General features: G+C 45.0%; 2 protein-coding genes across 2 annotated transcripts in view; both read right to left on the bottom strand.

Annotated features, from left to right (window-relative positions):
* The window catches only part of T265_03094 (hypothetical protein), a gene marked incomplete at both ends in the record, with an annotated part of 29,391 nt that extends 27,523 nt beyond the window's left edge, over positions 1–1,868 (bottom strand). The window contains one exon of the mRNA XM_009167499.1: positions 1,710–1,868. Coding sequence (XP_009165763.1) covers positions 1,710–1,868 — 159 coding nt within the window. The remainder of the gene's footprint in view (positions 1–1,709) is intronic.
* A 1,851-nt stretch (positions 1,869–3,719) lies between these two features.
* Positions 3,720–11,993, bottom strand: part of T265_13169 (hypothetical protein) — a gene marked incomplete at both ends in the record, with an annotated part of 17,397 nt that continues 9,123 nt past the window's right edge. The window contains 3 exons of the mRNA XM_009167539.1: positions 3,720–4,115; positions 5,709–5,774; positions 11,049–11,340. Of these exons, the coding sequence (XP_009165803.1) occupies positions 11,145–11,340 (196 nt within the window). The remainder of the gene's footprint in view (positions 4,116–5,708; positions 5,775–11,048; positions 11,341–11,993) is intronic.

Below are 11,993 nucleotides of genomic sequence, written 5' to 3'. Positions count from 1 at the left end.
TTCTGTTCTGTTTAGTGTTTATCCAAGATACAGTTAACAGTTTACCGCTGTTATTAGCTCTTCATGTAACGCATTTCATCGTAAATTGCTGTCGTTCTTTGCTATGTCTGTTACTGGGCAATTGAAGAAAAAATTGCATGAACCGAAGTAAATAGGAAAGTTTCGGTACGTTTGCGGGTATTCTCAGCCTTCAGGTGGCTTTCCGCACCCGAGGCATTGTCTCTGATTCGTTCCGTAACCAAGTAGATTTTTCGTATGACAACCTGCATCGTCCAGTTATCGACATTAATTGGTTTCGAGACTTGTATATCGCATAAGAGACGATGTACCGGTTTGAGCGATTTGGAACACTTGTGATTACTCGCGCGACTGCATCGGACTTGATTACACTGATTGTCAGTCAGAGGGTTGAATTTTTCCTAGATCTATAGTGCTTAACATAAACTTTGAAAGTACTGCGATTCTTTAGGTGATAATATTCGATTGAGAATATCGTGACGGACTTGTGCAAACTTTTGTTTCAAGGGGCTTTTTTTTATCTTCTTCATGCATAATTCTCAGAATTTCAGTGAAAACAAGTTTCTTAAAATGAAGTCTTCGTTAGGGGGAAAAATTCACCGTAGAGGCCTTACGATGCAATTGGGCAGACGGACAACCGAGGGAAACGATTACCAACAGGATTTTCTAACGAATGACCGGGTATCCAAAATGCATTTTTGTTGGCTTGAGTGGGGTTGGGGCACAGCAGAAATAGAAGTGAAGCCGGTCATGGACTGCCTCCTGTCCCGTCGAGGTATCTACCGGGGAGACAAAGGATCATACTTATATGGTTCTCTCTTATATGTTCTCAAATTTTTGAGTCAGCCATCGGTGGAAGCGGAGAGTTTAGTGTATGTGGAATGTGAATTTCCGACAACCTGTTTCATCGGCCGCTCAATTCACCGAAAGGCACACGGCAAACCATGATTGTTGGGGGAGTGGGGCATAAAAACCCAGTCACTGTTAGGATAAGTTGAGAGAACAGGTGCAAACGGACGGTCGACCTAACCTAAGGGCTTCAGGTGACGAATGCTGTTTCATCCCCGAACGTCAGCATCTGTTACCCAAATGGATACACAGGTTTCTCAAATGGGCAGTCGGACGGTTATAGGGAGGAAACCTTTCTCAGTGTAAGTAGTTGCCCTTGCATACACGTATCTGCCCATCGCACAGTGGTCATATAGTAGGTGTGTTCTGGAACCGACATCAGATTACGATTTTTGTCGATGTAGTAGCCGATCTCCTCGAATGAAAAGCATGTATCAGAAGTATTTCTGAAGGCATGCAACTCACAGGATGCACGAGGAGATGCCATCAGGCTATGCAAGCCTAGGCAGAAGCAGCTAAAACCCGGGTTTGGGTTCGAACTCTGGGTTTTCCGGCAGTAGTTTTGCGCCTTAACTACTGGGACAACTAAAATGTCTATGGAAAAATATATTGTCTTTCATCAGTAAGCTGCAGTTATAGCTTTATGAGAGTGCATTCTTTGCAACCCGATGACGCGATAATGATCCACTTCGTTGAAAGAAGTATTGTGCACGTTCATCAGCCGGTATAGACAACAGACTTGTATCATCCAAGGAATGCAGCCTGTATACTAGGATTTGGGCATCGAATTATTCAAACAACGGCTTCAGAGATGTACTGCACGGTTAGTTCGCTATCCTTACCGGAAGGAAGCGTACCATGAGAATATTGAAGGATTCATTCCTGCCTATTCGATAAGCAGCCCGTCGTTTGTTTGAGGGGTATTCTCTGGGTGGACCAATGTGAAACTTTCGAAAGGCAACTCTGAAGGCATCGGACTTTTCTTCGTATTCACGGCTCATGAAACGATAGAGTTGGACTATGCCACATCTGGTAGCTGTCAAAACTGATAATTGTTCAAGTAAAGGTTGTTTACTTAAGTAGACAGACCATTCTGAACATACAGCATTACGCTACCAAAATGCATACCACTCTGTAAGATACACCGAGGTCCAAGGTCGACTGGTCAACGGCTTCCTCTTGGAAAGGTAAATTGGGCGTGCATTACTATTAGCATTGCACACACACCTAGACTTTAAGCTGAAGAAGGCATAAACATGGGATACGTTATACTGTCTCTGAATGGTTCACAGACTAGTCTAATGGTTGGTAGAAATGCTAAAGTTCATAGAGTAGAGTTGGCAACTCAGCTCGACAGATACACCCGACTGAAATTTACCATTATCTGTCCCTTCGGCGTTCACTGTGCAGCTACAAACGTTGCTTAAGAGGGGACGGCCGATCTTATTTGTGACTAGATTATGACTTATCCTGATATCACGTAAATTCCAGCGTCCGGTTACTAAGCAGCTCAGTTTACCGACGATGCAGTCCTACTTCTATAGCTTAGGGCATCGGCGAATTGGCGGCGCAGTAATGGGCAGCCCGCTGAACTCAACGTCTACCGGTCTATTCATGGCGAAAATGGAAGAAGCAATACTGCACCGCACAGGCTTTACGTAGGCGACATTTATACCGTTACTCACGAGTAGTCGCAGATAGAGTGCATTTTGTCCTCAGTTCACCTCAAAAGATTCAATTGACCCATGAATTCGAGGATACCTATCCTTCCGTCCTAGACGTCTTGATGACCAGACAACCAAATGTGGTGACGCGCCGTTCGGCTAACCGTGAACCTACTTGGGGAGGACAGTACCGGAACTCTCAGATTTTGTGCAGCGCAATAGAACGTATCACTGGTCCCTACTTTGTTTCATGGAGCTGGACAAATTTGTACACCTAACGCATTTGACTACGAACCTCAGACACTCATGGACACCTTGAAGCAAAGTATTCGGAAAGGTCCACACTATGTCACAGTGGGATTGGCCCTTGAGTCGGGGTGAGCACTGTTTCGTCTGCCACACAAAGGTGACCTTGTTACCAGTGGTGTGAAGAAAATCACGAACGCAACAATAAACAGAACATGTAAGGCTGCACAACTACGTTTACTACTGGAAGCAGGGAATATCAACGATGTGAAGCAGAACAGCTTCAAAAGTACTATCGGCGTCAGGCTGCATTTACGATCCATTCTGTGGTGCAGTTCAAATAGGGAGAACCGGAAGGAGACCTGGGGCGCAGGTAACAGAGCTGTGGTACCCTTTTGGTGCCCAGCTGCCACGCCAACGAAAGGAGCCACGAGGGCTAGGGTGCCACCAGGTTTCTCAAGCCCAGATAGGAGCAGTCAGATGATGAGGCGCAGGTAACAGAGCTGTGGTACCCTTTTGGTGCCCAGCTGCCACGCCAACGAAAGGAGCCACGAGGGCTAGGGTGCCACCAGGTTTCTCAAGCCCAGATAGGAGCAGTCGAGATGATGAGGTTGGGTTCGAACCGCGGACCGTCAGGTCCGTAAGCTAGCGCCCTAACTACTGGACTATCTCGAGTGGGTACGAACATGACTCGACCAAGGAAAATAAGAATATGAGCGGGCATGAAGCCACAAGGCGAAGAATGATGAGGAACACCCGGCTTTTGCAGCTTATTCGATTGTCATTTTCCCATCACAAAGCCCTATATGTCCAGCAGCTACATAGGCAGTCGTTGTGGGGCCTCCTTGTGGTGAATTAAAAGCAAACAAGACGACATTCGCACGATTTTCGGGAAGTAACCAAAACCATTTTGAAAAATAATCTTTATGAACGATAGAGTGACAGAAAATGAATGAATATGTACACACAGTGACTGATAACCATAGGGGAGAATACATAACCGTGATAGGGTGAGTGAAAAGCACTGCGCTCCATAATGGGCAACCGCTAGGAGAAACGTTACATGAAGGAAAATCCCGTGATATGTGGTTCATCATTTGAAGGGACATGTTGCGTTGCCATATTACGAGGGACTGACATCCCCAACTATAGTAGGACAACGGGGGCCATGGACGCCAGTTCGTTGAGATTCAAATGTTGACTGTACAATTCGAACAGGGTAGCTACCATGCTGGGTGTTTTGTTGACGAGGCGATCCGCAATGGCAACGTAGTCTCGTCCCAGTTCGCTCACGGCCTGGCTGGCCAGCTGGATGTCTACAGGGCTCCAGTTAGGGTCCTATGGAAAAAGGAGAGGAACGAAGAGTGACCTTGAGTTACATAGCAAGTTTCAAAAAAATGAACGGTTCCCAGATAAAAACCGTAGTAGAACAAGTAACGAAAAACACCCGCACGGCATAGATTGGACGGACACGTCTTTTGTGAATCGCGCAGCGAGTTTCTGATCACTTATAACGATAGGTAGTGGCTCCGTCTGTGTGACTAAGGGTTTTGACAGTTCAGTTCAGTCCAGCTCAGTTTTGTTTGCTTACGAACCATGCATTGAAATGCAGTGTTTCTAGCCGCCACAGCTTCGTTCACCGGGGATGAGGAGAACAAGGGAATGAGAGCCACGCGTTGAAGGCGGTGACGCAATCAGTTCAGTAGGATCCGATGTGGCAAGGATGGAGAACTACGCCGTGGCGGCGATAGATTTGATACAAGACTACCATTGGCTGTGTGAAATAGCCATATCTGTCAGAGAAGACGGCATTCACCCAATCGACTGAGTAAGGTACTTCCTGCTTCATTTAAAGGTTATGAACTGACTATCCCTCGATTGGTTCCATCCGACACAAGTTCGGACTAAGAGGGAGTGTGGTAAATTATGGAATGAAACAATGAAATCTCCCGAAAACCATATATCATGTTTCAGCATTGCTGACCTGGTGTTCTCATCAGAGTCTGTGCGGCGATTCTTTTTTTCAGCATAGAATGGCTTCACTTACAGGACAAAATCTCCGTTAAAATTTCCAAATCCCTTCACACTACCAATGAATCAATAGATGCTCGACACGACAGTGACAATCAAGTGACACTCAACTGGCCAATCGGTCATCAGGTGGACATCTTCGACCATAGGACCATTTCAAAGGATAGATGAAACAGTTCGGAAGCAATATCTCGAATCATTTTTGACGCTAACAATCCGAATTCATTCCCAATCGCTCCTTCCTACTTATGACGAATTACAGGCTATGTAAGGATCACACATGTGCGTGAGAAATTTCGGTCCATTGAGCATGACGGTGACTGAAAAAAGGTGCACATCTTGACAGTCAGGAAATCGCATTCTGAAATGCGATTTCAGCACTTCGACTGTAGCCACAGGAAAATATTGCCAATCGGGAGTTGAGCTGCATTGCTGCTGTCTGGTACAGCGGACCGTCATACTCACGAATTCAGTTGTCAACGGGCTGTGTGAAGCTTCACGCTTTCCTCATTCGGATGATCGCATGGATTCTACTTCAGTATTAAGAATATTTGTAACACTAACAAGCGCCGTCCCGTCACAGGAATTCCGAATTTTCTCACATTCACATCATTAGGTGCAACATCAGAACAACACTAGGATTGCTGAGTAGAACTGACAAGAATAGAGATGAAATAGGGAGGAGTCAACGCAGTGTGTGCCTCAGTGTTGATGCTCTGTGGGTGAGATGTACTCTGCTGATAGTTCAAAGAGCTAGACGAAAGAGTTCTGCAGGAACCCATTAATATCTAATTAAGGATTTGTGTGCGACATGAGACCAACAATGGCTATGGAAATCAGATAAACTTGTCACTGTGTACACAGTATGGAAAACCCGGATTCAATACAAATATCACATACCATCGGTAAAACTGGCGGCCGTAAGTTCGACATCCCATCTAGCAAACTATTTGCACGGGAGGCTTTCTGAAATAAAGAGAGGAAATTGGGAGGGGTCAAGAGACGATGCAACAGACACCAACATGGTCGATAAACGCAAGTAAGAGCAAACAAAACCATTGAAATGGCTCCCATGGTGGCTGCGTTGAAAACGACGGTCATGATTAGTGAATTTCACTTCTGTGGGCTTTTAACCCGTCTATTTGCTCTGTTTCCTGTCATCACCCTCTGAGACTCGACTACTGGACAACAGAACACCAAAAACTGTTCCGGATAATGTCTTATCGTTGTCACGTTCAATCAACAATTAGATTTCTTGGATAGTACAAAGAAGTCTGATTTCGTTGTCTGAAACGGGGTTCTACAAACCACTACCAATCGCTGGTCGGTTTAGCGTCTTAACAGCCCCGCGGACATGAGAAAAATACCGTAAGATACTGCAACGATCAGCTTAACCTGTCCCGTGAAATATGTCGGGGTCAAGCTAGAACGATCTGCTTTTTTGTAAGCGGTAATCAAGGTAGGTAGGCCTTCATATCACCATCCACATGGTCACTCCTCCAAGTCGAAAAAACGGGTGTCTCATCTCAGTTAATGAGCACCTCACTAGGGCCATTAGTTTGGACGAACTCAGTAATCGATCGCCATCGACAGGTTTTACTGTCCACCATTATCAACCGTGAACCGTGTACTTGTTGCGCCGTGGTTCCAGTTGTCGCTATTTCGTTCACCGATGAGTTGAGAAGTAGAAATGGACGGCTACGAACGCAAGACAGTAACTGATATAATTGATGAGTGAATCCAGGAATGGAAACGGAATTTTCGTTGGGAAGATCGGGCGGGGAAGGTAATAATGAAGGTAATGGTTTGGATGCATGCACCACACTCATAAGATCTTCCTGAATGGTGAAACATTTGCAAGCCAATCACCAAGCGCTGTAGACAATTCAACGACCAACAGCGGCCTATCTACTTCACTACGAATTTCGTAACACCATGACACATACCACGCAGAACCGAGCCACCAAAAAGAAACCTTAGAAGGTCGAGGTTTCTAAGAGGGTCACTTAACGTCCTTCGTTGTTTCGTTCTCGATCAACTGTGCTGCACACCTTCATTGATTCAGATGAAGCCTGTGTTGTGTCTTGCTTCATGTACGTTCACCATGTATCCGAAATTGCTCTCGTATATACACCCCAGATTTCTCCATGGACGTAACACAAGGTGTCAAAATGCATGGTGCCTGCAACCGGTATCCAACTGAGCAACTGTATTCGCGGGATGAATCTGAAGAACCATGATAACTCATGACCACTTTGGTTAAATAAATGGATTCGGGTGGCTACATCTATAGACTGTGCACATACGGTAAGGTGATTTCAGATGGCAGTTTTGTTTACTCATGATTAGTGAATCGGTAGAGACAAATCGAAGTACTCAAGTTAAGTTATGATGATGTATCAGTTAGAGAATGTCCTCCCGGTAATCAGGCACATGGGAATGTCCACCCACAGGTTCGAGGTAGACTTAGGTTTAGACACAGGATCACTAATGAGTACTTTTCTAACAGCCGACGTGCATGGTTTCGCGGTGCCCTTCCCGATTGACGGCAGTTGTCAGAACAATGAGGTTTTCTAGTAATAACCTTTAATTTTCACAGCCAAGTGATGGTCTGACTCTCTCTAGGCTGTTTTCGACTCGCGTATAGTTGGGGTTAAACGTACCCTGGCATCGGAGGTACGTGACAAAGCCTGTACAAGCTATGACGTTGAGTGGAACCAAGGAAGGAAAAATGAGATGAAAGTCCAAAACCCCAAACGACAGCAGTAAACCAGGGCAGAGGAAATTGGGATTGATAAGTTGGGATTTAGATAGAGGCGAGAGCAAAAACCCTCCTAGATGCTTGCATCGCAAGGACCAGGTAAAGCAAACAGAGAATAATGAATAAAAAAGGAAGAACGATTTTACTGGACCTAATAAAAAGATGCCAATCGGGAGTGGAATAGCGAGGAGATGGATACTTGGAGGGTTTGTATATTCGATGAACTCGTCGATGGTAGCAAAGTGCTCATTGGAGACAGTAATGGTGTGTGCCCGGTCGCCTCACAATCGTCTTCGAAGTAGCAAGAAACGATCATAGATCTTATAAATGGAGGAATAGAGAGGGAGAGCACAAATCCATAAAGGACTATAGCACTGATGTTCTTGGTCGTGAGAACAACTTCGTTCCTCTGCATTTGCGAGGAGAATCTGTGCATGAGCCTTAGGATGGAAATAATCGAGTATGACGCGGTCCGTATATGAGAAGCCTATGTTACAGACCCGACTGAGCACTAGATATAGGTACGGCAATGACATCCGTCTCGTAAGAAGGGTATGCAGAAGATCGCGTGGCGTGTGGAATCCCGTTGATGGTTACTCAAGAAAGCGTTGGTCTCAAGATCACCATAAATGGGCACGTGTTTCAGATAAAACAGGGATATTGAAGATGGGCTGGTAGCTATTGGTGTTAGACTGTGAGATAGGTTTGAGGATAGTTTTCCTGTATGGAGCAAAAGTCTGCGTGAATGAGGATAGACAACGGAGTTTGTAAATGATCACAGCAAGCTCAGAAACACAGATAAAAAACGAGATATCATCCGAACTAGATGAAATGGAAATGCCTAGTTTTAACAGGGATTCGTGGTAATGAATGTCAAAGACAAGAGAATCGTGGCCGGGTATAACAGTAAAGGACAAATAAAAGTAGAACCCGGGGCAAAGGGATCACAGAATACCTCGGTTTTTTCCAAGGAGAGGTTTGGGGCTTCTCGATGAGTTAAGTGTGGGAAAGGATAAGGAAGGGTAGGATTTGCGACCGGATATTTTGGCAAGGAATCTACGTGGCGCTTTTGATAATTAGGCTGTCTTTCGTGTAATGGACTGACCTATCGACTATATGCGAGCACATATCAGGTGCGGCCACGTAGTCAGCGCGTGTCAAGGAACACGGAAGCATCTAGTAACACACGCAAAATAATTTTTATCTATCACCAGCAGGCATGCATGGTTTAACCATTGGGAGGGTGATCAAGTCTCTGTTTGAGAGGTAGGGGCAAATTGATTCATGCCGTCAGAAAAGACAGCAAAAGCTCAAGGGTCATTCAAAAGATAGCACACCCACAGATAATTGCAACAAAATTGACACATTGCTTTTAGAGGAGAGTACCGTCAGAATGTGGGGAACAAAAAAGTAGGTTCCAAGGGAGAAAACGAGCAAGATGAATAAGACGACGGTGAAGGGGGGAACAGTCTATAGCGTAAACTGATGAATGGGAAGTTAAAAAGCGGCCAAAAGTGTGGGCAGTTTCGTCATCGCGGTGAGAACTTTGCTTGGCAAGCAGACAAGTTGGATACGTGAGTTGGTGTAAGCGAAGAATGTGGCTTCGTGGACTACAAGAAAGCACGAGCCGCTTCTTACTGCAGACGTTGAATTCATGGAGAACAGGAATATCCGCAATGGGGTCGAAATAAAGCACCCTATCGCAATTACCGCCTAACGGACGTAAAAGGGAAGCATCATTACTATTTGCTAAACGACAACGGAAATGTCTGTAACATCAAGAGAGGTGGAAGTTAAGCAAACATGATCGAAACTAGGAACATGAGCCCACGACAGGAAGTCGTAGAATACTCTACTCTTAGAACGGAAACAATGGAACTATCGACAGGCGAGGTTACTAGATCCAGAGAGCTACGCCTCAGTGGGCAGAAGTACGGAGAGTGAGGTGAAGGACAAGAAGTAGTGGGGTTAATGTTTCTAATCGACCCGCGGGTGTCGCATACTGAGTTCTTGGATTCGGATGTATTCCTGTAGTTTGTAATTTCATGTTTGTTTGGTGAGTGAAAGATCGGCTTGGAGTCTCGGACCTACCCTGGCGATAACTAGACGCTATGGGACGGATCCCCTCAGGTGGCGACCACAACCCATGGCTACAGATCATGAGACATTAGGCGAACTGAGTGGATCGGGGGGAGAATGAAAATGGGAGGTGAAAAACAACGGGAATATCTTCAGGCGCTGCCAGTTGGTTGCAAGAGATCCTTAACAATTTTTGTCAATGAAACCAACAAGGACCACAGTAAATCCAACATTTCGCAACCAGCGACGGGCCTGCTTGAATAAGCGCTCAAAAAACAGTTTAACTGACCACCAACTGTCTGCGTCCAGGTTATTGATCTGTAACGAAAACCTTAATGTGAAACATTCATCGAAGCTATTATTCATCGGCAAGCGAAATCTCGACGACTGGAACCCACCCTGAAATCAATGATGATGAGGATGGTGTCCTACCCAACCAGGTGTCACCCAGCTTCTGACCGACAATCACCGGAGTTCTTTTAGGATGCAGGTGGGGACTAACCGATTTAGATCTATCTGGAAGGACGCTACCACAGACAGCCGGGGTTGATTAATTGTACTGTCCACTTTCAAGATTACTTGCCGCAAATTAGGTTGTCATACAGCTTTCATTGTGAGTATAGTCGCACCACGATTAATACCGTTTCTAATCTCGCGGAGGCACGTGAAGCCCAGACCGACAAGAAACAAGCGGGATTTCAACTGGGTCGAGGCTGCATCGACTACATCCGCATATTCTGCCAGGTAGGCCATCAGCGTCAAATGTACAGCGACCATCTTGATGTCTGCTGGTTGCATCGTCATGATCATTGACATTGTCACCTCGCTAGCGTAAAGTCAAAGTTTGGTTTAGAATGCCCTAAAAGATAGCTGGTGAGTTGAATCTTACAGCTGACCACACATCTGCGTAAATAGGGCTAAAATGTACGATAAAATTGACGTGAATGAGTGCTTACTGCACTTTGCAACATACGCCAGAACGTACAATCTGACGTTAGGCCAAGTATTTATTTATTCGTTATTGCACAGCAAACGTGAGTTGGTTTGGATTATAGCATAATATATCTCAGAGTACCAATGCGTGATCCCACGCGCCGAATTAGAGTACATGCAACTTGCAAACAAACTTTCCGGCTAGCCAGTGAATGGTGAAAAATGCTAATTTTTCGAGGTAATCAGGACAGGACGTTCAGGTCAGTTTCTAGTCGATTACGGCCTGACAGACACACGAACACATCGCCGTGAACACTGCAGGTGAGCTAAATGCCGGATACAGTTTCTGTCCCCATGCGGAACGTAATTTTGGTGCAATCCAATATTTCGCAGTAGCCGACACATGAGAGCTGGCAAATAGCGGGCACAACAGAGCCTAGCTGATCCTAGCGCACAGAGGAACTCACACGATGTATTTTAAAGTAGATCAGCTATAGATTCAGATGACTGACTGACTGCACATTAATGATGATGGTGATGCGGGTTGAGGGTTCTGGTATGAATCAGGTGGAAGCGTGGTTGCGAAGGCCACAGAAAGACACGCCAAGTCTTACACGAACATTTTCGTCCACTCGAACACTTAGGCTTTGGGCCAGGTCTTCTAGTCGACGAAGTTCGTCCTTATGTTTGGCGGCAGAAGTACGGCAGGAATGTACAAATTGTTTGTGTACGTAGTACACTCCATCGGGAAGTTTCGCTCTAAAAAAGACAAAATCGAGATTAAAAAAGGGTAAGGTAAATCATACAGAACTAATCGAGATCAGTAGTGAAGAATTTTTTTGAAATAAAACCATGAGTAACCTGAATCTTACACAGGAGTCGTTGGATTTTAGAATGGTCTAGTGATACTCATATGTGCAGATGAACCGTATCAGAAGTGCGAGAAAATGATCTACTTCGACAACAGAGGCTTTGGAGACAAACTGCTACACTTGCTTTACTGGAAAAAGATTATGGCGGATCAATAGAGAGCAAATTGATTCTTATCAACATTGGTTTACCTACCATGGTCCTGGGAGGAAATGCTAATTAGAATATATGAAGACTTTAGGGGAAGCAGCCTTCGAATCCCAAATTTTAGTGTGGCAATTTTTTTTTACCGATTTGTTGGGAAATTTGTGAACAGCAAGTGTTTTCGTGCCAACATTTTTGAGGAGCACATAATCGGGATTGTTGCACGTCAGATCCCCTTCTCTGCGCAACGCTCGGGAATTTCGCGGGAGATGCAGTTTGCGAAGAACATGGCGGTTAAATGTTCAAGAGGAAATCTTCGGAACTGCACAAGCATATCTGACTTTATATAATATATATATATATATATATATATATATATATATATATATATCGTACAG

The sequence above is a fragment of the Opisthorchis viverrini genome (assembly GCF_000715545.1).
Source record: "Opisthorchis viverrini unplaced genomic scaffold opera_v5_42, whole genome shotgun sequence".
NCBI lineage: Eukaryota > Metazoa > Platyhelminthes > Trematoda > Opisthorchiida > Opisthorchiidae > Opisthorchis > Opisthorchis viverrini.
Note: the sequence above shows the minus strand (reverse complement) of the source record. Positions and strands in the feature narration are given on the sequence as shown.